The 26,679-nt window shown below is 41.3% G+C and overlaps 1 protein-coding gene across 2 annotated transcripts in view; it reads left to right on the top strand.

Annotated features, from left to right (window-relative positions):
• Positions 1-26,679, top strand: part of CLTC (clathrin heavy chain) — an 81,165-nt gene that overhangs the window by 36,932 nt on the left and 17,554 nt on the right. For both annotated transcript variants that reach the window (XM_088481039.1, XM_088481040.1), the window contains exons 12-30: positions 62-226; positions 2,556-2,736; positions 3,351-3,514; positions 6,287-6,412; positions 6,679-6,821; positions 10,506-10,740; positions 11,000-11,122; positions 11,476-11,621; positions 13,027-13,210; positions 13,291-13,483; positions 13,825-13,982; positions 14,777-14,941; positions 15,022-15,129; positions 15,441-15,608; positions 15,736-15,885; positions 16,564-16,695; positions 16,937-17,047; positions 17,168-17,338; positions 20,141-20,362. In XM_088481039.1, coding sequence (XP_088337165.1) covers positions 62-226; positions 2,556-2,736; positions 3,351-3,514; positions 6,287-6,412; positions 6,679-6,821; positions 10,506-10,740; positions 11,000-11,122; positions 11,476-11,621; positions 13,027-13,210; positions 13,291-13,483; positions 13,825-13,982; positions 14,777-14,941; positions 15,022-15,129; positions 15,441-15,608; positions 15,736-15,885; positions 16,564-16,695; positions 16,937-17,047; positions 17,168-17,338; positions 20,141-20,362 — 3,045 coding nt within the window. The remainder of the gene's footprint in view (positions 1-61; positions 227-2,555; positions 2,737-3,350; positions 3,515-6,286; positions 6,413-6,678; positions 6,822-10,505; positions 10,741-10,999; positions 11,123-11,475; positions 11,622-13,026; positions 13,211-13,290; positions 13,484-13,824; positions 13,983-14,776; positions 14,942-15,021; positions 15,130-15,440; positions 15,609-15,735; positions 15,886-16,563; positions 16,696-16,936; positions 17,048-17,167; positions 17,339-20,140; positions 20,363-26,679) is intronic.

Below are 26,679 nucleotides of genomic sequence, written 5' to 3' on the forward strand. Positions count from 1 at the left end.
CGGGTAAGTGTCCTTGCAGATTATTTCACGTTTTTTTTTTTCTTCCTTTGTGTCCCTTTAGGTTGCAGATGCTATCTTGGGCAACCAGATGTTTACACACTATGACCGTGCTCACATTGCCCAGCTTTGTGAGAAGGCCGGTCTGCTTCAGAGAGCTCTAGAACACTTCACGGATCTGTATGATATTAAACGGGCAGTTGTCCACACTCATCTTCTAAATCCAGAGGTAAGCCTGCTTCAATTGTAGGATCATGGAAGTTACTTTAAATATGGTCTTTAAAGTCCAGGAGTGATGCTGTTTGAAACTGGATGTAATGTCACTTGGTTAATATATATATATATATATATATATATATATAATATAATTTTTTTTACCTTTTAGAACTGCTTGCTTGCTATGTTGGTAGTTATGTGTTTTATGATGAGTTTTCAGTTTTAGGGCAGAATTCAATTAGCCGCGAAAAGTCGAGCAACAATGTTTTCGCCCCCTTCGTCTATTTTAGGCGATACCTTTTCCCTGCACGCTTCCACTCCGTATTCAATTCTAAAAAACGCCAACACGGATACACGCAAAATAGGCGAATAGGGAAACTGGCGAAAAGTACCTAATATTTTTGGTATATCAGTATGTACCCCAGGAAAAGCTGCACTAACACTAGAAATCAATATAGAGTGTATGAATTGCCCTAATAAGTGTTTTTGTGTTCTTAAAGTGTCCGAATTGGCTGTTATATGCTTATATGCATAAGTGCTGAAAAATTATAGTAAGCTATTTCTTTTGTGAAAAGTAAGTAATGAGGTTAAATTTGGGGTACATGAAAATGGGTACTAGCATTTTTTGAAGTCTCTAAAGTGAAGTTTTTCTTTAAAAAAAAAAAAACCCTTAAAAATACACCTGCTGCAGCCTCGTGCAATCCCAAAAACACCTGTCCCATCCATATATCCCCCCAAAGTACCAGCCCCCTCACTCTTTTCCCCATTTTTCCAACACTTTTCTCATTGTTGCCCCAAAAATTACGTCTCTTTTTTTGGAGGGTGAATTAGTCATTAGGGGGGTGTCCAAAGGGTTCTGAACCAAGTCCCCCACATTTGTACCCCTAAATATGGAATTTGCACATCTTTTTTCTCCTGCCTTTTGCTGGAGAAACTTTTTTGCCTATGGAGTTTTCGCATATGCGAAAACTCAGAGGAATTGAATATGGACATACTATGAAAACAGGCGAAAGTGCAAATCAGTGAGAACTTTTCTCCAAACTGCACTTTTCGCGGCTAATTAAATTCGGCCGTAAGCAGGAGGAGTTAGAAGCGGCAGGCAACGGGCGGTATTTGCAGGACATGCTTTGCCCATTTAGCCTGACGAAGTAGGTCCCTTCAGCACCATGTATTATTTTGCACCCTATCGCCCCTTCATACATCATGACACAACCCCCCACCCCCACCCCCATTGAACTCCAACTATACTTATTCTAAGTTGACTTATTTAATGAAGACCTATCCTTGTGGTGTTTGTGTCCAGTATAGCATAGCGTGTGTACAGGTTATGACCAAATTTAGGGGTTTACTGCACTGGAGCAGTATTATGACCCAGAAAGAAGATTGACACTATGGCATTAGCAGAATAGCAATTGCTTTATACCTTAATATTTGTATCTTTTTAATGTTGGATAAATACAAAGGCAAAATTATAAACTATATATGGATTACAATGTTCACTATGCAGTATGGTTTATATGACTTGTCTTTTACCAGCTGCAGTGTCCTGACTTAGTAGACCTGTATTAAAGAACAGTAGACTCTGTAAGAATATTCACATAGACGTGCAGTGTAATTTATGAAATGACTTGCCAGTACATTAACTTTTTCTTCACCTTTGTAAATTATAACATCGATATAAATGGACAGTATTTTAACTTGTTGGTTCAGAGGAGATGTTCTCAATGCCTTGCAAGCAGGATAGATATTAGAAAGTTTACCCTAATTATGCACAAACTAATTAGATACTAGTTAAAGGTATGTTTTGAATAGCACCTTGTGGGCTATGAATGTTTAAAAAATTAGCGCAAACAAATTTCCCTCCATGCTCCTTCCTCTGCCATATACACATAATATCTTACATTTTGTGCATAGGCTTCAATGTCTAAATTATATTTGCTCCAGGCAACTTCTTCCTACATCCCTTGAAGCCTCCCAGAAGTGTTAAGCTAACATTTAAGTCTACATACAGCACTTGCATGCAGAGAGTACTATTATAATTAGTGTAGGTTTTTTCAGTTTTCTTTTGATCACTCACCCAAGTAGCTCAGTCATTTTAGCAAAGTTATTTCCTGAGACAGTTGCTGGCCCTTAATAATGAAGCGCACTTTATACAGAGCTGTAATGGTTGCTGATACAGATTTGATCTTTCATTATATGTTTGATCTCTCAAACTGGAGTAACTAATTTTTTTACAGGCATTTTTGTTATTTTCTTTATTTTATTTTTTTTAAAGTATGCTAGAGACTGGTGTAGCAGCAATTACATTGTTAACCCATTTTATCCCTACTTTGTATTTTCAGTGGCTTGTTAACTATTTTGGCTCCCTATCTGTTGAAGACTCTCTGGAGTGCTTGCGTGCCATGCTCTCTGCAAACATCCGGCAAAATCTACAGATATGTGTCCAAGTTGCATCCAAATACCACGAGCAGCTTTCTACCCAGTCTCTCATTGAACTCTTTGAATCTTTCAAGAGTTTTGAAGGTGCGTAGCAGAAAACACAGAGACGTCGTTTGTAAGTTATAATGCGTGATTTGGGCAAATAAGATTATGGTCTGATATTTCTTACATTTATAAATTGGAATATTGGACTTCTCCTTATCAACAGTGAATTTATCTTTACATGAAGATTAGATTAATTCATAGTAAATTATATCAAGGAAAAAATCCCCTCTGAAATCTAGTTAATGGTTGTCTTGTTTGTTTAAAGACTGCAGCCATTATTTGTTTTAAGTAGAGCCTTTAAGTTTGATTCATTATACCATAGACAGACCAGATACTAGGATTGATTAACTGAAGATATTGAGAATCAGTAATAAGAAATATTGCAATTTAAAAGTTCCATAGTTGGGAAGTGAGAAGTTACATATATAGGTTTCTGTCCATCTTTTGTGAATGTTTTGTCAAACCGTATCACCCACTCCCATAGCAAGAGTTCCACCTGCAGGCCATGAAAGCTCCTACCCAAAATAATAAAGCCACATCCTAATAGCCAATAAATGGGATAATGAAATGCAACAGCCATTACCTACTGTTACAGTTGATGAACAGGACACTGATGAAAAACATTGATTTGAGGCTTTGTTTTTGTTTTGCAGGGCTTTTTTATTTCTTGGGTTCTATTGTTAACTTCAGCCAGGATCCTGATGTCCATTTTAAGTATATTCAGGCAGCCTGCAAAACCGGACAGATAAAGGAGGTTGAGAGAATTTGTAGAGAGAGTAACTGCTATGATCCAGAGCGAGTGAAAAACTTTCTCAAGGTAATTGTGCTTGCTATGTCTGACTGAAAATGTGATTGTTCTTGTTCTTAAAGGCTGCTCCTATGCTCATAGTCTGTTTTTTACTGTCCTCCACTAATCGTGATCATAACAAACGTGATCTTAAAAAGTGGATATATATTTATCCAGAAACTCATAGGATAGAATAATTAAACAAAACACAAATCCTTAAATTACAGAAGAAAATATTTAGACTTTAATTTTCTCTTTTTTTTTTTTCAGTTGTCCATTAGCATATTGCCCACACTACTAATCCCATGTCTAATGTTTTGAGTATGGACAGGAATGTAACATCTAGACTTGTGGATGTTTAGCAATGTTTTAGGGTTATGCAAGACATCAAATATAGTGTAAAATTCTTAATCTTCCCAGATATAATAATTTTATACACGCCTCTCATGAAAGATAAGTCTATAAGAGCATTGCTCATTGTAGTCATAAAGTTACTGGTAATGAGCCCAGTTTTGGACATGTTGAGCTTCGCTTTAATTAGCATTGGGACATCCCGTGTGGGGAGGTAGAGAAATAAGAGATGTTCGGTAATAGGAGTAGATTTGGATGTGTTCAGTGTAGAGGTGGTACTGCATAGTGAATTAGTGGATTTGTTACTCAATAGAAGACCGTGTGGTTGTCAATGGTATGAAAGGATGGGAAGCAAGTGAGCCAGGCAGCAAAGTTATCAAGGAATTGATGAATAGGACTGGACTACAAGATGAAGGTGGAGAGGAGAATAGAATGATTAGGTTGATTTAAGGAAAGCAAGGAATGGTTCGGTGTGTAATTCAGAAGGTGTAGTATGGAGAAAGTAGAATCAGTGCCTTGTCTGTTTTTGAGGAAGGGTACCTACTTTGAAGATGACTACAGAGGATTTAGGGACATATAGATTTGAAGATGACTACAGTGGATTTACAAAATACAGATTTTTGGGGGTGATTCAGCAGTGGATGGAATTGCAAAGCTGCATGCAAGCAGCTTTGCAATTCCGACCTTGCAAATCCAAATGCAACAGGAGGTGTATGACACCCACTGCTGCAGTTGCGATCCCAGCACTATCACAGGCTGGGATCACCGATGGTCGCGATGGTGGATGGCACTGGGCCGCTTGCCAGCTGGGTTACCCTCGGCTTACTCTGGCCGGCTAGCGAGCCAGGAAACTACGTCCGTCGACACAGTCCCTGGCCTTGCCACTCCCGGAAAATGGGGAGGACACGCCCTCATTTTGGGAATGCTGGGTGACCCCGCACCGCCCCTTAAATGCCTCTGCCTTTCAATCAGGCAGAGGCATTGAAGGGGCAGCGTGCGTTTACGCAACGGGTCCTGCACACACGCCGATTCCCTATAATCGGGAATCTGCATTCAGCATTGCACTTGCATGCACTGCTGAATCAGCCCCTTTGTATGCCAGACTTAAAAGGGCAATAATACTTTAAGCAAAACAAACATCATTTTGCTTTTACTATTGTTGACCTTTTAAATATGGCAGATAAAATAATGTAAAAAACTAGGGTTTCGTAAATCCAATGCTGAGTATATTGGGACGTTAATGGGATAAGATTGGATAGATTAGAAGTAAATAATGGATGAGCAGTTTTGTTGTAGAGTGATCAGTGTGAGTACATAGTCGTGATTTCACAGGGCCTATGGTTGGATGATATGTCAGCAACAGTCATGATATAAGAACATGCGAGGATGATTTGTGCTGGGAAGTTTTTCTGTTTATGTAGACCGGTGAGAGTGGTGGGGGCAGATTAGTGCTATCCTATTATGCCTTACCCATGCTTTTAAAAAGGCTGTGAGTACAGAAATGTAAAACCTTACTGAATATAGTAATTTTAGAGCCAGCTATCAACCTTATTAACTGGCATTTTAGTTTCATAGAACATTTCAAACTGACATTATTGAAAGTTACTTTTCATACTTTATGGTTGATTTCCAATCATGAGATTAAACTGTCGATGGAGATGAGCACTAAATATGTGGCTTTGCATTAATTGTGCTGCTGGCCTGACCTCACACACCTGAACTCCGAGTATACAAAGTATGGAAGCCACAGAGCTGACTCTGGAGCTTCAGTCCCCTTTGGATCTGTCTTGCATAATAGTATTACATTCTAAATTTAGCTGCAATCCCCTAGCTTTATCCTTTTTAAGTGCTTACATTTCATGACACGTTTTAGAAGTAGAGCCCCATATAGAGTGATTTTAATGTATTTAAACATGTCCCTGATGGAAGTTCTTGTTATTATATGTGCTTTTCCTTCTATCTGTGGAATGAGCAGGACATGTACAAGGTAAATCTTATACGGATTTCCCACTCTATTTTTGGTGTAATTGTGTATGTAGGATTGTCATGTGAAAAATAATTATGCATATTAAGGATTCCTTTATTTGTTTTATTGGAACTTAGATTCCTAGCCCTAGAGTGCAAAGTACAGAAACTTGATCTATTGATTTTGCATACAATTATTTACCCCTAGTCCAGAAATAAACCTCTTAAGTTACAACTTATAGTAGCATGCATTTGTGTCCCATATATTTTCTTGGCTATGTTTTATCAAATCATCTTTGTTTGATATTTCCGTGTGTATGTATATATATATATATATATATATGTGTGTATGTATAATTATAGAATATGTATTCTTACATACTTTAGGATTTTATAAACATGTACAACATTTTGACCTTGCTAGGATAGTTCTTGATGTTTGTTTATTTACTCATTTTTTTTAACTTGTTTTATGCCTTGTTGCAGGAAGCTAAACTTACAGACCAGCTGCCACTCATAATTGTATGTGACCGTTTTGACTTTGTACATGATCTTGTGCTGTATCTGTACAGAAACAATTTGCAGAAATATATTGAGATATATGTACAGAAGGTATGTCATTTTGTTTGTCCTTAAAATATTAAATATGTTCCTCAGTAAAAGTGTGACAGTTGAATTTATTTTTCTCCATAAAATAAATGGGTATCATGAAATTTGTTTCACTTGCTAAATCACACCCCAAAACATGTTTTTTATATGGGAACTTTTCATGTTGAGTGTGTGTTTGTATTGTAATGGTCAACTTGCAGGTTCTGTTGGAATTCCTTATAAGTTATTTTTTTTTTTCTTGTGACTCTAAATTCTTTGTTTTCCAAAAGGTTAATCCAAGTCGGTTACCTGTGGTTATCGGTGGTTTACTTGATGTGGATTGCTCTGAGGATGTCATAAAAAACCTCATCCTGGTGGTGAGGGGCCAGTTTTCCACTGATGAGCTGGTTGCTGAAGTTGAAAAAAGGAACCGGTTGGTATCTGAAGCTTGCCTCCTCTTATATTGTTGTTATACATTTTTGGCAGGTATAGGAGAACTGGTAACGCTGTGCAGGTTTTAATGCATAGTCACTCTGTGCCATCGATAAATGCAGTTCTTTAGATGGCAGAACAGAGAGTGAAACTTTTTAAGTTCGGAATATTGACTAGTATGTTTGATATGAGAAAACTAATAAAAGTTCCCTAGTGACTGTCAGCCTACCTCTTAAATTAGTCAATTTAGTATTAGTTTTTCTACTACTTAAATTAATTAATCTCAGAGCTGCTGTCTTTGAAACTCCTGAAGTGATATTTACAATTTACTGGTTAATGCTATGGAGATTAGTAGAAGTCAGTAAGTTAAATTTACCTCTACTGTCCCTCTGCATCTAGCTGCTCAGAACTTACATACAGACAACAGGGGAGAATGTACTAAGCTCTGGAGAGTGATAAACTGTCATTTTTCTAGCACAGCCTGTAACATGACTGTTAGGAGCCGAGTGGCTGATAGTTTATCACTCTCCAATTTATCACTTTCCAGAGTTTAGTACATCTGCCCCAACATCTTTTATGACTTGGCGATTAGTCTGTGGAAGGTAGTTAAGGACATGTGAGTGGTGATCAGATGCCACTAAAGATAAAATGTTTAAAATAGTCCTGGTTCCAAGCTTCTAAAAAGCCGTATAGACAGTGGCCGATATTGTGAACGTTATCGTTCAGTCATTCACAGTTTCTCTAGCAGCAAGGCTGGGGGACACTGGACCATGGGATTGTGGATGAGGATCAAGGAGTTGGCACTTAAACTAAAACTTGTAACTTTAAATATAAGCTCCTCCCCTCCATCTCCCCACAAGCCAGTGTGTGTTTTAGGTGCCCGTGGAGTTGGGCACGATTCCAGGGGGCTGCAGCGCAGCCCCCATTAGTTAGTTAGTTATATTTTCATTTGTAAAATATATTTTATTTAGTCTGTGCTGTACGGTGCATGTGGCAGAGTACAGTGGGAGTGCAGCTGCTTGCCCGCCTCTTGGACACTGGGACTTGCGGGTACCTCACCCTTTTAGAGGGTGCAGGGTGCCAGTGCGGGCTATGATGGCTGCGCCATCTTCCTCTGTGCGATGGCTTCCTGTAGTGGAGTGCGCTGGGGTCCGGACTACAGCCGCCAGTGTCTTCCCCATGTAGATGAGTGGTTGGTCACTGGCGCTAGAAGAGTGAGCTGCCACGGTGCTGGGGGGGGTGGAGCTTCAGGCGGCATAGTTACCCCCCCCCCCAGCAGTGATGGAGTCTGTGCAGCCTGCGTGGCACGCTGGAAGTGGTTTTTCCCGATGGATCTCATCCAGGCTGGGAGATGGCTCCTCCTCTCGGCTATCGGGTGGTGGAAGGTTAAGTAACTATTTCTTTTGAGTCTTGGTTTTAATGTAAGTGACACTGAGACTTGTCCTTGTTCCACCTATCATTTAAGTGTTAAACCTGCTGTACATTTTGGGGCAATAGTAGGCACTAGTTAAGGCTAATGTTATCACTATAGCGCTGAGTCTGTAAGCTGCACGTACCTCCACCTTCCCAGGGCCTCTCGGGCTTGGGGGTGGCCATGCTTACGTCAAACAGCTGTTACCTGAAGTTGGGGCAGCACAGGCGGTGTAATGGTTAGCATTACTGCCGCACAGCACTGAGGTTATGGGTTCAGTTCCCACTACGGCCTTGACTGTGTGGAGTTTGTATGTTCTCTCTGCTTGCGTGGGTTTCCTCCGGGTACTCCGGTTTAAGCACTGTTCCCTACAATGCCAGGGGCAATGTGATTTTACAAGGCTGGCCACCCGACCCAAGATATTATGCCATAGCAAGTGAACAGGTGGTCCGGGGATGCTTTATGCTGTCAAGTGGGGCCTGGTGAGGTGCAGCTGTCTAGAGGCACCACTTCTACCCTGGCGGAGCCAGTGTGGGACACATGCTTTGTTGGTCGGTCCCCGACTTAGGTACGCTGGTAGTGCTTCAGCGAAAGGATCAGTTTGGAGTTGCTGCTGCGCCTGGTTCCTCAGTGCGGGAACCAGGATGCCTGCTTCTTGTGCTGTGGTTCTAGAGAATGAAGAACTGAAGTCTTCCACAAGTCACAGTGTAGAAGATTTCATGGCTGCGCCACTCTTGGGACTGCTTGGTTGTGGATTCCCAAATGGGTGGGTCCGCCAGATCATGTATCCAACTGGGAATTGCCTCTCGTGCTTGACTCTGCGGGGGCACGTTTAGCTATCTGTGTGGCTACCCGCTCTGGGTTTTGTCCCTTAAGGACCCTGTGAGTTACCTATTGAAAGATTGTCTCAGGTCCTCGAGCTTTGGAGACATAGGCTGGCAAACTCGTCGCTGGGCATCAGAGTGATTTGTCCACTGTTTCCCTACTGGACTTGGCGGAACAGCTTTGCTGTGCAGCTGACTGTGCGTACGGCCAGGCATGATGGTGCTCATGTGGCTTCCAGGGTTTCAGCTACGACCACACTTTGGCTCCACGCTTGGGGCGGATTCAGATTCGACCTGTTCCTTGGTCTGTTTCGTTTGGTAGGGGCGTTCTCTTTGGGCCGGACCTGGATACTTTTATTGCCCAGGCTACGTGGGGGAAGGCACCTTTTTTCCGGTTGTAGAGTTGCTACAATGGATGTCAACCACGCTGGAAGGGGGGGTGATGCTTGGTGTCCGATCACTGCGGCCAGCAGTGATCGGGACACACTGGGTTGCAGCCGTGGGTGGAGAAGGACCAGGAGGTCCCTCTGATATAGGCGGCTGTGGGAAGATTAGCTTCCCGCAGCCGCCCAGTGGGCATTTCTGACTGGTCCTATCAGATATGACCATGTCAGGTAAAGCCCAGTCTGGTATGGTCGTATCTGATACAACTGTGCCAGACAAGTCTTTGAGCGTGAGGGAGGGAACGCAGTGTTCATCAGCCTGCTTAGTCGTGCTGGTTTTTGTCTCTATTGACTCTTCCCTACTGCTTTATTTTGTTCTAACAGTTGCACTGGGTGACTGCTTTCCGGGCTATTTTGAAGGTGCACTGGCTGGCTTGTGGGGAGTTGCGGAGGGGAGGAGCTTATATTTAAAGTTACAAGTTTTAATTTAAGTGCCAGCTCCTTGGTCCCCATCCACAATTCCATGGTCCAGTGTCCCCCAGCCTGCTTAAGAGAATATGATTCAATGTTAAGTGACCAAAAATTCTCTTATCGTCCAGTGTGTATGCAAGATATTGTGAACGTTGCGCGCTCCCGCAGATCGTTAACGATATCTTTCATAGCCTGAACATACAGGCCATGCATTTTCAGGGATGCTGCCGGTGACGTCACTGAATGATACCGTTAACTATATCGTTCAGTGTATAGACTCAATGTCGTTAACGACATTGAGCCCGGCAAACACTTAACGATTCGTTCCATGAGCATTATCCTGAAGTGTGTATGCGCCTTAACAGTTTGAAACAAAAAAAAAAACGTAACTCATGTCTAGATCAGTTGCTATGTATGGAAACTGGAGAAATTAAAGTTCTTCTTTTGTCCTGCTTCCAGTGGTGCTACTTTCTAGATAAACTTGAGGTGTGACATGTACTAATTAAACTCAAGATAATTAAATTATTGTAGGGCTGTTGTAGTGCACCCTTTGTTGGACATATTAGTCAAATATAAATTTTCTTTTGCCACTTCAGGTTAAAATTACTTTTGCCGTGGTTGGAATCCAGGATCCATGAAGGCTGTGAGGAGCCAGCTACTCACAATGCTTTGGCTAAGATTTATATAGACAGCAATAATAATCCAGAACGTTTCCTTCGTGAAAACCCATACTATGACAGCCGTGTTGTTGGGAAGTATTGTGAAAAGAGAGATCCCCATCTGGCGTGTGTGGCATACGAGCGAGGACAATGTGACCTGGAACTAATCAGTGTAGGTCTTTCTGTGTTTAACGAAGGCAAAGTTCTCGGTCTATGATGATGTTTCTATATTTTGAGTTTAAAATAATATTTCATAATATTTTTTAGGACGTGTTGATAAATTGATCAAACATAATGGCATTTCTACAACTATATTAATCCCTAAACCTATGTATAGTAATGTGCGCAGTCTTGCTCAGTATTATTTGCAGAATTAAATGTCGTGTGTATATATAATATAATGTACAATTTTTATTTTTTTTTCTCTTCAGGTTTGCAATGAAAACTCACTTTTCAAAAGTCTATCAAGGTATCTGGTACGACGTAAAGATCCAGAATTGTGGGCCAGTGTATTGTTAGAAAGCAACCCCTACAGGAGACCACTGATTGATCAGGTTATGTTCTACTCAATAATACTTTTATGGGGGTTGGGTATGAGATCTTGGTGGTCGGGATGCAGCCGTTCAGAATCCGGACACCAATAGGTAAGTATCCTACCACTAACCCTTACCCCTACCCTCCCTCCCCTGTGCCTGAACCTAACCTCCCTTCGAGATGCCGGCGGTTGGGATTCTGGAACCTGGACCCCGGTGCTGTTGGAATCCGGTGCTGGTATTTTCACCGTCTGCATCCCGCACGCCGGGATCCCCTTTTATGGGGATGGTAATAAAAATCATTGTTTGTACTTTGCACTGTTAACTTGTGTATTTTTCCCAAATGAAGGCTGTCCTATTTCTCCTCTTGTCAGGTTGTCCAAACAGCTCTGTCTGAAACCCAAGACCCTGAGGAGGTGTCTGTCACTGTGAAAGCCTTCATGACAGCAGACCTTCCAAATGAGCTCATTGAGCTCTTAGAGAAGATTGTCTTGGACAACTCGGTCTTCAGTGAGCACAGGTAAATCCTATTAGGGCACACTGGGACAAGCTGTCCTATCAAATAAAGGTCACCCAGACTTCTTTGTTGTGCACTACAAACTTTAGTTTCATTTTTATTGCAATATTTTCAATAGAATGAACATTTTCTAATAGTAATTTCAATTCAATATCACTGAAGAATGAAACCATGCATAAAAAGGAAGAAATATCATATAAATTGTTTAAGGTGGAGCCATGGTTCCAGAAGCTGCCCCAGAGGTGTTTAAAAAGACATGATGTGTAGTGTGTATTATTTAACTGATGCAGTTTACTATACTGTTTGTGCCTGATTTTTGTTTTCATTCGTTCTCTAACAAGATACCTATTAAAGTCTTGATTCTTCAAGTGTCTTAGGGGGTCTGGCACTCATATCCCGCAACCTCATTCTGCAGCTACCACTGCCTGGCTGTGAGCTTTGATCCTGGCTGTGGTGCTGCTCTCCTATCCCCTCCTGGGAACTGGAGAGCAGCAGACAAAAACAAGTGCCCATCTCTGTCATTCCCTGGCCGGAGCTACAAGAAGACCTACTTGGTCTATATCAACTGTTCTTAATCTTGGTTCCAAAGCAGGGCAGCACTCCTTTGTTGGGCATCCCCAGAGGTTGTTGCCCCATCAGTGTACCTCTAGGACCTACTCTTAGCACTGCTTATGCTTCAGTTCCTCTTCACATAATGCTGCCTGGTTCACCCTTATCCCATACTACATCATTTTGGGTTTACTAGTTTCAACTTAAAACTTTTTGAAATGCCTATTACAGGTAAATAGTTTAACATATTATATATAGCAGCACTGTAATGATAATACAGTGGCTGTATTATCACATCTTCCATAGAATTTGGGTGTAGAGGAGGCTGCCACAAGTGTCCTAAATGCTAAATGGCAGGAAAATCAGGATTTTGTTGTCTGATTTCTTTGTGGGCTATAAATGTATCTGAATTTTGCTTAAGGATTTCCTTTAAGATTCAAGTAATTCCTGGTTCAAATTCTGCATTATGCATCTCTATTTGTTTCCTTTCATCTCATTGCTATATGTTAACTAATCTGTCTGATTAACAGATTATTTTTTCCCATTGTTGCCTTTCTATGGAATAGCTACTAACTACATTTTTAATATATGTAAAAGTTTTAAGCGCTTATTTTAACTGAATATTTTTGTTCAAGTGAAATGGATTGTGGCAGTAGTGACTGTAAATCAGATTTGGTGTATCTTATTCTATTGAAAACACAGATGCAGAACTCGTTCTGAAACCCTTGATAATGGAGAACGCTAGCTAGCGCTTGGGCCAAACATTTAAATTTGGTGCGAATTTGGCATATAGATTTATACATTTATTTGGATTGTTTTCTATCTATCATCCGTTTTAACCAGACAGTTTCCTTCTCAGAAACCTCCAGAACCTGCTGATCCTGACAGCTATTAAAGCTGACCGCACCAGAGTAATGGAATACATCAACCGCTTGGATAATTATGATGCCCCTGATATTGCAAACATTGCCATCAGTAATGAGCTATATGAGGAAGCCTTTGCCATTTTTAGGAAATTTGATGTGAATACATCTGCCATACAGGTATGACATGGCTCTTTCATTAGCAAACCATCATGCTTTGCTTTTGCAATTGTATTAATATCTATTTACACATCTTTCAGGTTTTGATTGAACACATTGGGAATTTGGACCGTGCTTATGAATTTGCTGAACGCTGCAATGAGCCAGCTGTTTGGAGCCAACTGGCCAAGGCTCAGCTGCAGAAGGGCATGGTCAAAGAGGCAATTGACTCCTACATTAAGGCAGATGACCCTTCGTCTTTTATGGAAGTTGTTCAGGCTGCCAACGCCAGTGGTAAAGTACCACAATTCCCTTCTCTGTTTATTGTAGCCAAGCATGTTGTCATCTGCTTAGGTTCATAGCTGAATACTAAACACCAGCTATTACATTATACTTAATACATGCATTAACAGTCTGATTTTTAATTATTTTTTGTATGTCTGAGGGAAGCACTGATTTGCCTTGTCATTAGAAAAGTGCATATGGCAAGAACTATCTGTTCTACAGTGTAAATTTTAAATTGGAACAATGGTGGTAGTATAAGGGAATTATTGGTGTGGTGGGATAAAGGGTTCCTTATTAGTGGAAGCACTATACATGTTTAGAGGATTGGCTGACATGGTGATATCCTATAGGAAATTGGGAAGAATTGGTTAAATACCTGCAGATGGCCCGGAAGAAGGCAAGGGAATCCTATGTTGAAACAGAGCTGATCTTCGCTCTTGCAAAAACTAACCGCCTCACAGAACTTGAGGAATTTATTAATGGACCAAACAATGCTCATATTCAACAAGTAAGTTTCCAGGATCTCACACTTCTGTCACATTGCCAAAAGTACCTGAGATTTGTAAGGACTGTTTACAAGTAGACTCATTTTTTTTCATTGTCTGCTTTCCTTCATTGAGTAATAAATGGACCTGTGAATATAACAAGGCAATCAGTGTAGCTTATTAGATGTTTTAGTATGCCGCCAAGCTTAAAATACAAGTTGTTCCTATCTGGTACGGCATATATATATATATATTTTATTCTATTTTGGGTTTAATAGGAGGGGTCGGTGTTTATTTCTTGTTTTATTTACTGTTTTATGAGATAAAAAAAATTATAAACTTAATTAAAAAAAAAAAAATAAGTTTTTGAGAAGAGAAGACTTGTGTATTATACTCTATCTAGCTTTTTCTCACTACAAGCAGTTGTCTAGTGTTACAAGCCTTTTCATAGTCCAGGTAGTGCCGCTCTCTAGATGCAGAAGCATCACTAGCCAGATCAGCCACACTAGTCGGGGAAAAAAATGAACTATTCTGTGCTGTAGAGCACATAGTGGCACAGAGGTTAGCATTGCTGTCTCACAACTCTGTGGTCAAAGGTTGCATTCCCTATCTGTGTGGAGTATGTATGTTCTCTGTGTTTGCATGGTCTACTTCAGTTGTCTGATGGTACGGCTAGCTTCATGCTTTTGCCAAATACCAGTTCTGATAAGCTCGTTACATTTTTTCATATTGCTTTCAACACTTCAATTGCTTTGAATTTTGCTTAATTAAATTATGAGGACTTTGTTATACTTATATTACGTTTGCTATTTATTAGGTTGGTGATCGCTGCTATGATGAAAAAATGTATGATGCTGCTAAGCTTCTCTACAACAATGTTTCAAATTTTGGCCGTTTGGCTTCAACACTGGTTCACCTGGGAGAATATCAGGCTGCTGTCGATGGTGCTCGAAAAGCAAACAGCACCCGCACTTGGAAGGAGGTGACAAGAATTAGATTTTATTCATAGTCCAATTTTATACAGAAATGTTGAAAAGGGCTAATTCATTTATTTTTTGCCAGGTGTGTTTTGCGTGCGTTGATGGCAAAGAGTTTCGCCTCGCTCAGATGTGTGGCCTTCACATTGTGGTACATGCTGACGAACTAGAGGAGCTTATAAACTATTATCAGGTAAGTGAAGATATGATTGATTGAACTTGGTGCAAACTTGTAGCCGAATGAAAAGCTTCCTTGCAGGACTGTTACTTTTAATGATAATTTCTTAGCTTTAAGCCATGTCCTATCAAACTGCTTTTTGGAGAGAGAGACTGAATTGGGGAGCGTCAGCGCTACAATCAAGATTTTGCGACACTTCCTGTATTCACTAGGATTACTGTTGTCTTTTATATTCTTTTGCCTGACCTTAGTTTTTTGGAAGTGTGGTCAATTTCCTACCTGTTTTCTATAGGTTTAATGCGAAATAATTGTCTGTTTACTTCTAGGATCGTGGTTATTTTGAAGAGCTCATCACCATGCTAGAAGCAGCTCTAGGTCTGGAGCGGGCACACATGGGCATGTTCACAGAGTTAGCCATTCTGTATTCTAAATTCAAGCCACAGAAAATGAGGGAGCACTTGGAGCTGTTCTGGTCCAGGGTCAACATTCCCAAGGTAATGTATATCCTTTTGTAGACATCTTGATAGACATAATGTTCATGGTATATAATATGGCGATTGATTGGGATCCATTATGGACCTGCTTAAAAATTTATATTTTAAATGTATATTGTATTTACAGGTGCTGCGGGCAGCAGAACAAGCTCACTTGTGGGCAGAGCTAGTATTTTTGTATGATAAATATGAAGAGTATGATAATGCCATTCTCACGATGATGAGCCACCCTACAGATGCATGGAAGGAAGGACAATTTAAAGATATCATAACTAAGGTAATTATAATTTTACCTTTTATTATCCGTAGCTTCTTACCTGTCCTTCAGATAACTATGCAGCCACTATGGTTTAATAAGAGGATTTTGGGTTATTTCCATTAAATCTGTTTTTCTGAATCCATCTGGGATACCTATATGCCTGCTGCTCTTGGGTTAGGGTTTTGAGCTGAAAGGAGCCAGCATGCCCTCCATTGTGGTTAAAAATAGTGTAAAAGCCACCTTAAAGGGGAAAATTGGTTACTAGTACACTTGGAAGATGATCTTTGCAATTGGAAAAGATGCAAATATTTGTTTTTAATTTCAGATTGAAATGGGACAAATGATTTAAAAAAAAAAAAGTATTGCAGTACGATTCAAGTTAAACCCATGCAGATATGAACTGTCATCTCTGGTACAATGGTTTTTCTTCATGCATCAATTTACATGTGCTTAACTATGATGCTTCTTAAATGTGAAGTAATTGCACAAGTTGCAAAGTGATATATGGAACTCTAGGTACTGGGGCCTCTAGCTCCATATCTGCAGGTCTTGGTCTGTGAGTCCTGGCCTTTTAGGACACGGAAACTGATTTGTCTCTTGCTCATTGAAAGAACACATCCTCTGGTACAGTAAGGACAAGCTAATGTGCAGGGAACACTGTCATTGTGCCTAATTGCATATTATAATTTTTTGAAGGTGGCCAATGTTGAGCTGTATTACAGAGCAATACAGTTTTACTTAGAATTCAAGCCACTGCTGCTGAATGACCTCCTGATGGTGCTTTCCCCAAGACTAGACCACACACGTGCTGTCAACTACTTCAGCAAGGTAACTTCACTCTGATGTTCACCCTTCATTGTATTGCCCAGGGAGATATGAAACTGAACTGTCTAATATGCTAGTAGTTTACCCATATACATAGACATATCCATAATAAATAATGTATATTAGTGTCTTATGGCAATGTTTTTAACCTCTAGATCAGCCCTGGCCTTTTATTCTCCCATATTTTATTATTATTTTATTTTTTGGGGGGTATCTTTAATTCTACTTTTTTTTATGTTTTTAGGTGAAGCAGCTGCCTCTGGTGAAACCATACCTTCGCTCCGTACAGAACCATAACAACAAATCTGTAAACGAGTCTCTAAACAACCTCTTCATTACAGAGGAGGACTACCAGGTAGGAACCATGTGCAATGTATTTGCATACGCTGTGTCTCCATTTTTATAGCTGGACAGCTACTTAGATGGAAACGGTGGCAATATATTTAGTAACCAGTAAATATATTGTATTTTTTAGGCACTTCGCACATCTATAGATGCGTATGACAACTTTGACAATATTTCCCTCGCTCAACGTTTGGAGAAGCATGAACTGATTGAGTTCAGAAGGATTGCTGCATATCTTTTCAAGGGTAACAATCGCTGGAAGCAGAGTGTGGAGCTGTGTAAGAAGGACAGACTCTATAAGGTATGTATGAAAACCCATGTCATGATCTGCAGCCTTTCTATTTGAATATTGACCTTTAGGAGGCGGGGCCTGCTCCCATCACCTCCCATCTGCATTTACACTCTGGGCTTTTCGGAGAGGAAATTAATAAGGTATACAAGTATGCTGCAAATGTGTGTGAATCTCAGTACCCCAACTTTAGTTTTTAGTCTGTCCATTTGGAGGGAAAACCAATATTTTCTTTGGTTAATGTGCTTATATTTTAGCATATTCCCCCTGAGGCTGTCACTTTTTTATTGATCTATCCCTACATTTCTTCATACTGTACATTTATATTCCTGAGACAACCCACATTAGATTGAAGAAAACACAGAGAAAATTAGCAGTCCTGTAACTATCTGCTGAAGAAATTTTACAGAATGCCTGCTCTGCACAGTCATCTTTTCTGTACTACATCATAGTCTTTGTACTGCACCTGTACTGGTTGGACACTGTCCCCTCTGAAATGGAACAATTACTATGAGTGTGGCCTGGTGGGGATCTGCCAGCTATTAATCATTTACTTCTTGCTAATAATCTTCAGACATATTAATGGTGGTACAATTAGCAGCACAACTGCAACATTCCGAATAGCACATCGCGGGTAGCAACATTACTAGTTATTCCCTACACCCCATGGAGGTACACAGGAAAATTAGCAATGTTGAGCTACCATAATATGTGGAAATGAGAGGTGGTTTAGCGCATATCTCTTGCAGTTGAATTGCTCCTATTGAGCTTCTAGGAAGCATTCTAATGGTAAATTATTATTGTTGTGTTCTGTAGCTGAGGGCTTGTTTCATAGAGGCACACAATGCCGACATTTAAGCAGTTGAGCTATTATCGGTAGCACTGCACATGGTACATTACCGTAGTCACTTGCATCGGCTTTTTACTCGCAGTGTGATTGACAGGGGGGAGCGTTTGTGGGTGGTGGCGGGGAGTGGCAGTCAAAGAACACTTACATGTTGTGACCATTTTGGGGCATGTCATAGCCTGCTCCTGCAATCTGTAGTCAATAGATATGTCTCTGGCGTCTCTGTTCCCGCTGGCATTCTGAGTAGCCGTACGGTTACTCAGAACTGCAATCAAATCATCTGCAACAGATGCTGCATCTTTGTATGCAGATGCTTGGATTTGCAAAACCGGGGCTGGCCGTATCAATACAATCCTCTGCAGCTTCAACATTTGCATATTTTTGTGTAGCAGTTGTGTATTTCTCCTTATTGAGCATGTTTTCCTATTCAGTGCCTACCAGTTGTCTGCTTGGGGGAAGGATGCTAGTGCTGAGACCACAAGTTAATTAATCGTATCCCTATATGCTTTGGATTAGTTTTTCCGGATAACTGCTCTTTGCATAATTTGCAGCACCTTGTATAAACTACTGAAACTTTATTTTATATGAACCCTGTCTTTCCTCACACTGTCCCTTGCTCTCCGGTGTGGTATGGGGATGTAATTAGCAGACTGGCGGACAGCATGCTGCCAGTCTGAATCCCGACGCTGGAAGTCCGACACGGAACTTAAGATAGGCATCGAAATACTGACACCTATCTTAATCCCGACCCCGGAACACAGACAGACGCTAGCCAGAACAGGTAAGTCCGGGGCGTGTTAGCTGCGGAGGAGGGTTAGGTTTAGGTACTATAGCAGGGTTAGGTTTTGTAGGGGGGAGGTTAAGGTTAGGTACCCCTAGGAGGGAGGAAGTTAGGGTTATGCACAGTAGGGTGTGGTTAGGGTTATGCACTAAGGGGGGAGGGTTAGATGAAGGGGGGAGACTTGGGTTTAGGCACTAACTGGGAGGGTTAGGGGCTGGGGAGGGATAGGGGTAGGCTACAAGAAGAGAGGGTTAGGGGGAGAATGGAGGGAGGGTAAGTATACTTTCCTGACCCCTGTCGGTATACCAAACATCGGGATGCTGCTGTTAGTATTTTGACAGGAGGCATCCCGACAGCCGACATTACATACCAATTCCACGGTATGATATATTGACAGTCGGCACTCCTCAAGTAGACCAGTGGTTCTCAAACTCTGTCCTCAGGAACCCAAACAAGTCACATTTTCCAGGTCACCCAGCAAGTGCACAGGTGTATTCATTATTCACTTGTGATTCTGTGAGGAGACCTGGAAAGCATGCACTGTTTGGGGTACTGAGGACAGAGTTTGAGAACCTGTTATGTAGACATGTTAGAGTCTTGACATATAGACCCTGGAGGCCCAGCGATGACTGTCCTTGCGCCTGATGTCTGCAGCGAGTCCAACACGGCTCCCAGGTCCCAGCAGTAATGTGACTTCCAGGTCCCTACATCCCCTCGTTCACTGCTCCTTATTCAATTATTTAGGAGAGCTCCTTATTCAATTATTTAAGAAAGAGTCTCATAATTACATGTAGGGAGGGATCCTTGCCGTGAACTTGTGTATGTGTGTGAAACCATGAAAGTTTTGAAATTTTACTTTTTCTGTTTAAATGTAAAAAGTTTATTAATTGGTTTCTGGATCAAAACACATTTTAAACAATTATTTGTGGTTTTCTCCTGGTAATTGTGTTACCACTGTATATTTATATCTGTAGAAAGTTAAATTGTCGCAATTTGAATTCGAATTATTTTGATTGGCTAGGAGTCTTGCTAAAGTTACTAAGCCTCAGAACTAATAGTATTTGTTTCCTTGCCAGTAGTAGTAATAGACAAGAAGGATATACTTATTTCCAAATGCAGTGTGTATTGGTGGTGATGGGGCCCTGATAACTTTTTTTTTAGTTTTGACCATTATTCTGTTTCCCAGGATGCCATGCAGTATGCCTCCGAATCCAAAGACACAGAACTGGCAGAGGAATTACTGCAATGGTTTTTGGTGGAAGGGAAGAAGGAATGTTTTGCAGCTTGTCTCTTCACCTGCTATGACCTGCTCCGGCCAGATGTTGTCCTGGAAACAGCATGGAGGCACAACATTATGGACTTTGCCATGCCCTACTTCATTCAAGTAATGAGGGAGTACTTAAGCAAGGTAACAGCTGCCATATTATATTGCATAGAAAACAGTTCCTTATGTATTCATCACATTATGTGAGGATAAATTTTGTGAAAGCACATTTATTACTGCAGTTCATAGCAATGTAGGGAGAAAAACCCCACTAAAATGTATACTAATAACATTGTGCTTTGCAGATTTAACACATTCTAGTATAATTCATATCAAGCCTGTTGTGCATCTGTATACTGAACTAGTACGTTCAGAAGTTACGCATATTCTGTTTTGTAGATTTTATACTTGGATAGATCTATATAGCTATCACAGTTAGAGCCTCCTCTTGTATGTTTTGGCTGTAGCATTAATTCATAGAACAGTTTGTTGTGACCTATTATTCTCTAGGTGGACAATGCACCAACAAACTAAATGATTTCCAATTTGGCAACATGTGTAAATGGGCAAATTTATGGGCTCTGATAAATTAAGCTGCGTACACACGTAACAGATATATCTGCAGATGATGGTTGTTCATAAACACTGATCAACCATCTGGCCGCAGATCCCACTGGCTGGGGGACGTGTTGTGGCTGCAAGTGTATGGGCAGTCGACTGACTGCCCATACACAGCACGTTGCCCCAATATATCTGAAGCTATATTGGGCATCAGCTGTGCAGCACAGCAAAAGCGATATGTCTGTGAACAACTTAGTTCAGACATATCACTGGTACACACTGGCCAACGCACACAAGATATATTGGCCGATCAATTTATCGGTCAATATAACTGCCAGTGTGTACCAGCATTAGTGTGCTGATGAAACAAATCACAAAGGCACAATGTTTTTGTTCTGTGACCAGGTAACACAGGTGGAAAAAGTTAACAAATTGCTCAGATTAGTTTCATACTCAAAAGTTCTAGGCAATAAAAATCCAACTAAACCTCTTAAATCATTGTTAATATACACAGTGCATTCATGTATTAATATTGAAGTCAAACTTAATCCCAGGGTAAAAGTTACAATTTTCTTTAAGAGCATGATGTTCTTGTATAAAAAAACATTGTAATTCCGCAAATGAGAGGACTTTGGGCATGATACCAGCCCGTGTGTCTGTGTCTCATTTTTCTTTGTAAAGATATGTATGTTATAAATGTTGGTAACCGGTTTTTCCAATGCAGTTAAACAATGACGCCACTCATAGCACTTTAATATAAAATATTGTCGGCTACCAGTGAGGATCAATTGCTTTTAATAAATGAATATGTGCACTGTATTTAAAACAAATAAGAACCTTTATTGGTAGAGCTTTACACATACTACAGGGTATATAATTTGTGAGTGTAAAGGAAAGTTGACGTAAAATACAAACTCCTTTCTAGAAAAGTGACCTTTATACCCTGTATTTGTCAATGTACCATTACTTTGACAGCCCAGCAAACAAAACTTGTATTCCCTTTTTAGTAGCTTGTTGGTATTTTATGGTTGGTCATTTATTTTTATTCAAGGGCACAAGTTGTGCCATGTGCCTAGCAATGTATAGTACTTCACATAGCTGATCAATGTGCTGTAACATATTCAATAAACCTCATTGTGTTTATGCCTTATTTAGTATTATATAACGGTGTGTTGCCTTTAGAAGTCCTATTCAGTTCTCTGCAATGGCCATCAACAGTGTTAGTTTGTCCTCACACCCCATGGAGGTGTGCAGGAAATCTTTCAATGTTTTTTACGTTAAAAATCTCCTATTTAATATACTCACACTATATTTTGAAATGCATTCTAGATGGATGCATTTTGTAAGTCACTTACAAGGTGATGGAAATTCAGTTTAACAAGCATTACACATTTGAGTATAGCAACTTTTAATTTGGATTAAATGCATGTCTGGCTGCAGTTTCAGGAAAAAGGGGAAATTGTCAACTGCACAAAACAAAAGATGTAGATGCTGGATTGGTAAGGCGTTTAGTATGGATCCCAAATAAATAACAGAAATAAGTCTCACACAATGGGACATTGCCTCACATGATGGTCACCACCTCACCCACACCTCCAGCCCATGCAAGGGGTTGGTCTGCTTTCATCTCACTGCACCCCACATGTTTCTTCACTGAAATGTTCACTTTGATGTATTTACTATCTGTTTTTTTTTGTTTTTGTTTTTTAAATAATTTCTTGTGGCTGTGATCTCTTGCTCCTCTGGCATCCTCCAATTGTTTCTTGAACATTTTTCAACCTGGTTTCTTTAATTTTGTATCATCTTGGGTGATTGGGTGAATATAACATCCCAATTAATCCAAGCTACTGTGTATGAATTCCTCTTTTGGCCTCCCTAGTAGAGTGGCTCTATCTTATGATAGCCCCTGACCCTCCCAAATAAAGATGAAGTGTCTACCCTATTATGCTCCACCCTGTATACTGACTGCCCACCCTATCCTCAAACAAATTTGGTTGCTGTCTCCTGTACTCATCCCAGCCATAACATCTGAAATCTCTACCTCTCCACCACCATTACATAATTGCATACTTCAAGCTTAAAGCAATTACTTCTACTGTATGCTGAAGACAAAGTGACCCCAATTCTCTGATTACTACCCTCTCTCTCCCAGGCTTCTCCAGACGTCTTGAGAGCCTTACTTACACTTTCCTCACATGCTTCCTATCCTATTGGCCGTAGGCTCTCTGCTCTTTGCAAGTAATACTGTCCTTGGCAAATTAATAAGCTACTTTGGGTTTTGGTATCACTTCTATATGAATGATACACATGTATCTATCTTTTCAGTATCATTCAATATTTGTTTTAGCTGACATTAATGTCTATTTGCCATATAATCTTGGATTCCGTTGAACACCTTAAACTCATAAACTGACAAGTTAATGTTCTTTTCACCAGCCAACTGGAACTACGTAACTGATGCTTTTCCTTACAACTCAACAATAAGCCTTACCCATCAGGCTTGCTGCCCCATGTTATTATAAGGGTACAGTCGTGCTGACTCGAAAAAACAATTCTCCATAGAGAATGGTGTTTAAGGGGCTACACCTCAAAAGCGAATGTAGGTACCGAGCTGAAATTTGGCATGGACGGGTAGTCTATCTGTGCTGAGATGCCAAATTTCAGGGGGGAAAAAAAATAAATTAGGATTTGGGAGTAATCTAAAGTTCTAACTGTCAGTATTTTCTGACACTCTGTTAGGACCACTTTTGTGCTGTTCTCTATGGGGGATTTTTGGGAAGGCATAACTCGGAGCAGGGGGCGAATTTAGACTTTGGGGTTTGTTTTATTAGGTAGCTCTTGTCATAGGGTAGGTAGGGCCTTTTGGGGTTTAGGTAATTGAGAAAGTAAGTTTTTAAACGATTACCTCACAGTTGCGCCATTGTAGAGGGAAAAAGCTTCAACTTGTTGCGCAGCCTCAGTAGGTGCCTTCAGCAGGTGTACTCACTGTGGCTTCACTTGGGTGCACAAAGATGGCTGTCCTTTGCGGGTGGTAGCAGCGGTGGAATCCCGGGGAAAGAAATGGGCTTTAGCTGCAGGCGGGACTGGAGGGCGGGCGTTAGCAGTGTGGTCAGATGTGAGGGCTGCGGCTTCTGGAGGCAGTGCAGGATGTGATTGCAGACAGATGCTGCATGCACGGATCAGGGAGATCCGTGATGCCTACACCTGTGTGTGATAAAAATAATCATGGATGCACAGACTGGATCAGTGAGATCTGTCTGTGCTGCTGTTTTAAAAAAAAAAGTGTTTAAAATTTAAAAAAAAAAAAAAAAGAGAACAAAAACTCCATCCATACTGCAACCTCCTTGAAGGAGACTACAGATACACGTATAGAAGCTTGTTACAAATCTTATACTCTTACAGGAGCTATTACTCGTCCTGCCAGGGCTACGGCTTGGGTGGCAAAAGCCATTGAGAGTTGGACAGAGGCCCTAGAAGAGTCATTTCCCCCCTGATGCTTCAAGGGAACAACTATACTACATATCTCACATTAGAGATGCAGCCTCCTACTTTGGAGACGCAGCTATGGATACGGCTCTCCTGGCCTCCAGGATATCTGCCACGTCGGTAGTGGCACTTCCGTATTGCTTGACTCCATTCCTGGGAAGCAGACTCTAAAAGGGCTGTGGAGCCCCTTCCTTATTCTGGAGATATCCTATTTGGTCCAGAATTAGATAAAATTGTGACTACTTTGGCAGCCTCTAAGACGGCGTTCCTGCCCTCTGCATATAATACAAAGTCTCGGACGTCATCCTTTTCGGTCCTTTCACCCTCAAGGAAAAGCTTAAGGGTCAGTCCTTTCCATGGCAGCAGGCATCAGCCAAGGCCTCCAAGCCTAGCGCCAAACAAACCTGGGCTATTAGATATTCCACCTGCCAAGTCTGAGGACAAGCCTACAACCTGACGGGGCTAGCATCTCCCTGGGTGGGAGGCAGACTTAAATTCACCCAGGTTTGGCATCAAACCACACCAGATGCCTGGGTAATAGAAGTGGTCTCCTACGGATATGCCCTATCCTTCCTAAGGTGCGCCCCCGCCATCAATTCTTTTGCACAGGACCTCAATCGGACCCAAGCAAGGCCCTGCTGCTACAAAAAGCCATTCAGTCCTTATAGAATTCAGCAGTAATAATTCCAGTCCTCTCCTCACAACAAGGCAAGGATTATTATTCTACCCTTTTCCTGGTTCAGAAGCCCAACAGGTCTCATCGGCAATCCTCAACCTCAAATCTCTGAACAAGTTTATCAGAGTGCCCAGGTTTCATATGGAAACCCTCTACTCTATTATCCTAGCTATGGAACCAGGGGATTTTATGGTGTCTCTGGACATTCAGGACACTTACCTACATGTACCCTATAGCGCCTTCTCATCAACAATATCTCCGGTTTTCTATCCTGCAGCAGCATTACCAATTTCAGGCTCTACCGTTTGGCCTCTCAACGGCCCCTCTGGTCTTTACTGAAATCTTGGCAGTTATGGCGGCCTACCTTCGTCGTCAAGGGATCAGACTGCTCCCGTACTTAGACGACCTCTTGCTGTTGGCCAGCTCCCCAGAGATTTTTCACTGCCATCTGCAGGTATCAATTGCCTTCCTAGAAACGCACGGTTAACTGATCAGCTGGAAAGTGAGGCAGTGGCCTACCTCAATCAAGGTGATACTCTAAGTCAAGCAGCAATGGCAGAAGTGTCCCACATTCACACATGGGCCATCTCCCAGCCATATCCGCGGAATTCAATCCGGGAGTTCTCAATTGGGAACTAGATTTCCTCAGCCGTCACGACGTGCCTTGCAGTAGAGTGGTCTCTACATCCAGAAGTCTTTCAGCTCCTGATGGACAAATGGGGTCTTCTGGATGTGGATCTCATGGCCTCAAGACACAACAAAAAACTTCCAGTAAATGGAACCAGGACAACGGACCCGGATGCAGCCATCGTGGATGCATTGTCAGTGAAATAGACCTTACATTTGGCATATCTCTTTCCCCTAATATCCCTGCTTTCTCGAGTTCTTTGAAAGTTCAAGCAGGAAGGGGGACATTCCTGTTCATAGCTGTTGTCTCAGGGTCTATGTCTACATCTGGTCATAGCCCATCTGTCTTTAACGGCTTGGTTCTTGAGACATCCCTCCTAATAGCTAAGGGATTTTCCAGCTCTGTAGTCCAGACCATGTTCAGGGCCCGTAAACAGGCCTCAGCCAGGATTTATCACAGAATATGGCATACATATTTCCAGTGGTGTGCTCCAAGTAGCTATGACCCTCAAGTTTTTAAGGTGTCTAGAATTCTTGCCTTTCTTCAGGCTGGATTGGATCTAGGCCTCCGTCTAGCATCTCTGAAAGTGCAGGTGTCTGCTATGTCCATCTTGTTCCAGCGCAGACTTGCTCCTATACCGGATGTTCACACATTTCTGCAAGGTGTTATTGTTCTATGTATACAGCCTCCCTTTGTCCCTCCTGTGGCTCCATGGGATTTGGCAGTGCTTTTGCAAGCATTTCAGGAACCTCCATTCGAACCCCTGTAATCAGTGGATGTCAAGTGGCTCACTGCGAAGACTGTTAATTCTGGCTATCGCATCTGCCTGTACTGTATAGGATTTAGGAGCGCTTTCATGTTGATTCCCCTCTTTAATCTTTCATCGGGACAGGGCTGTTCTTAGAACATGACCGGGCTTCCTTTCCAAGGTGCTTTCTCGTTTCCACCTAAATGAGGAAATTGTGGTTCTGGCCTTTCAATCACCAGAACTCTCAGCAGGTGAAGCCTCTTTGGATGTGGTCCATGCTCTGATGATATACATTGACCGTACTACTTCCATCAGGAAACTTGACTCCCTCTTCGTCCTATATGGATTCCACAAGAAGGGAT

The sequence above is a fragment of the Taudactylus pleione genome, unplaced genomic scaffold (genome assembly GCF_031769625.1).
Source record: "Taudactylus pleione unplaced genomic scaffold, aTauple2 ptg000260l, whole genome shotgun sequence".
Classification (NCBI taxonomy): domain Eukaryota; kingdom Metazoa; phylum Chordata; class Amphibia; order Anura; family Myobatrachidae; genus Taudactylus; species Taudactylus pleione.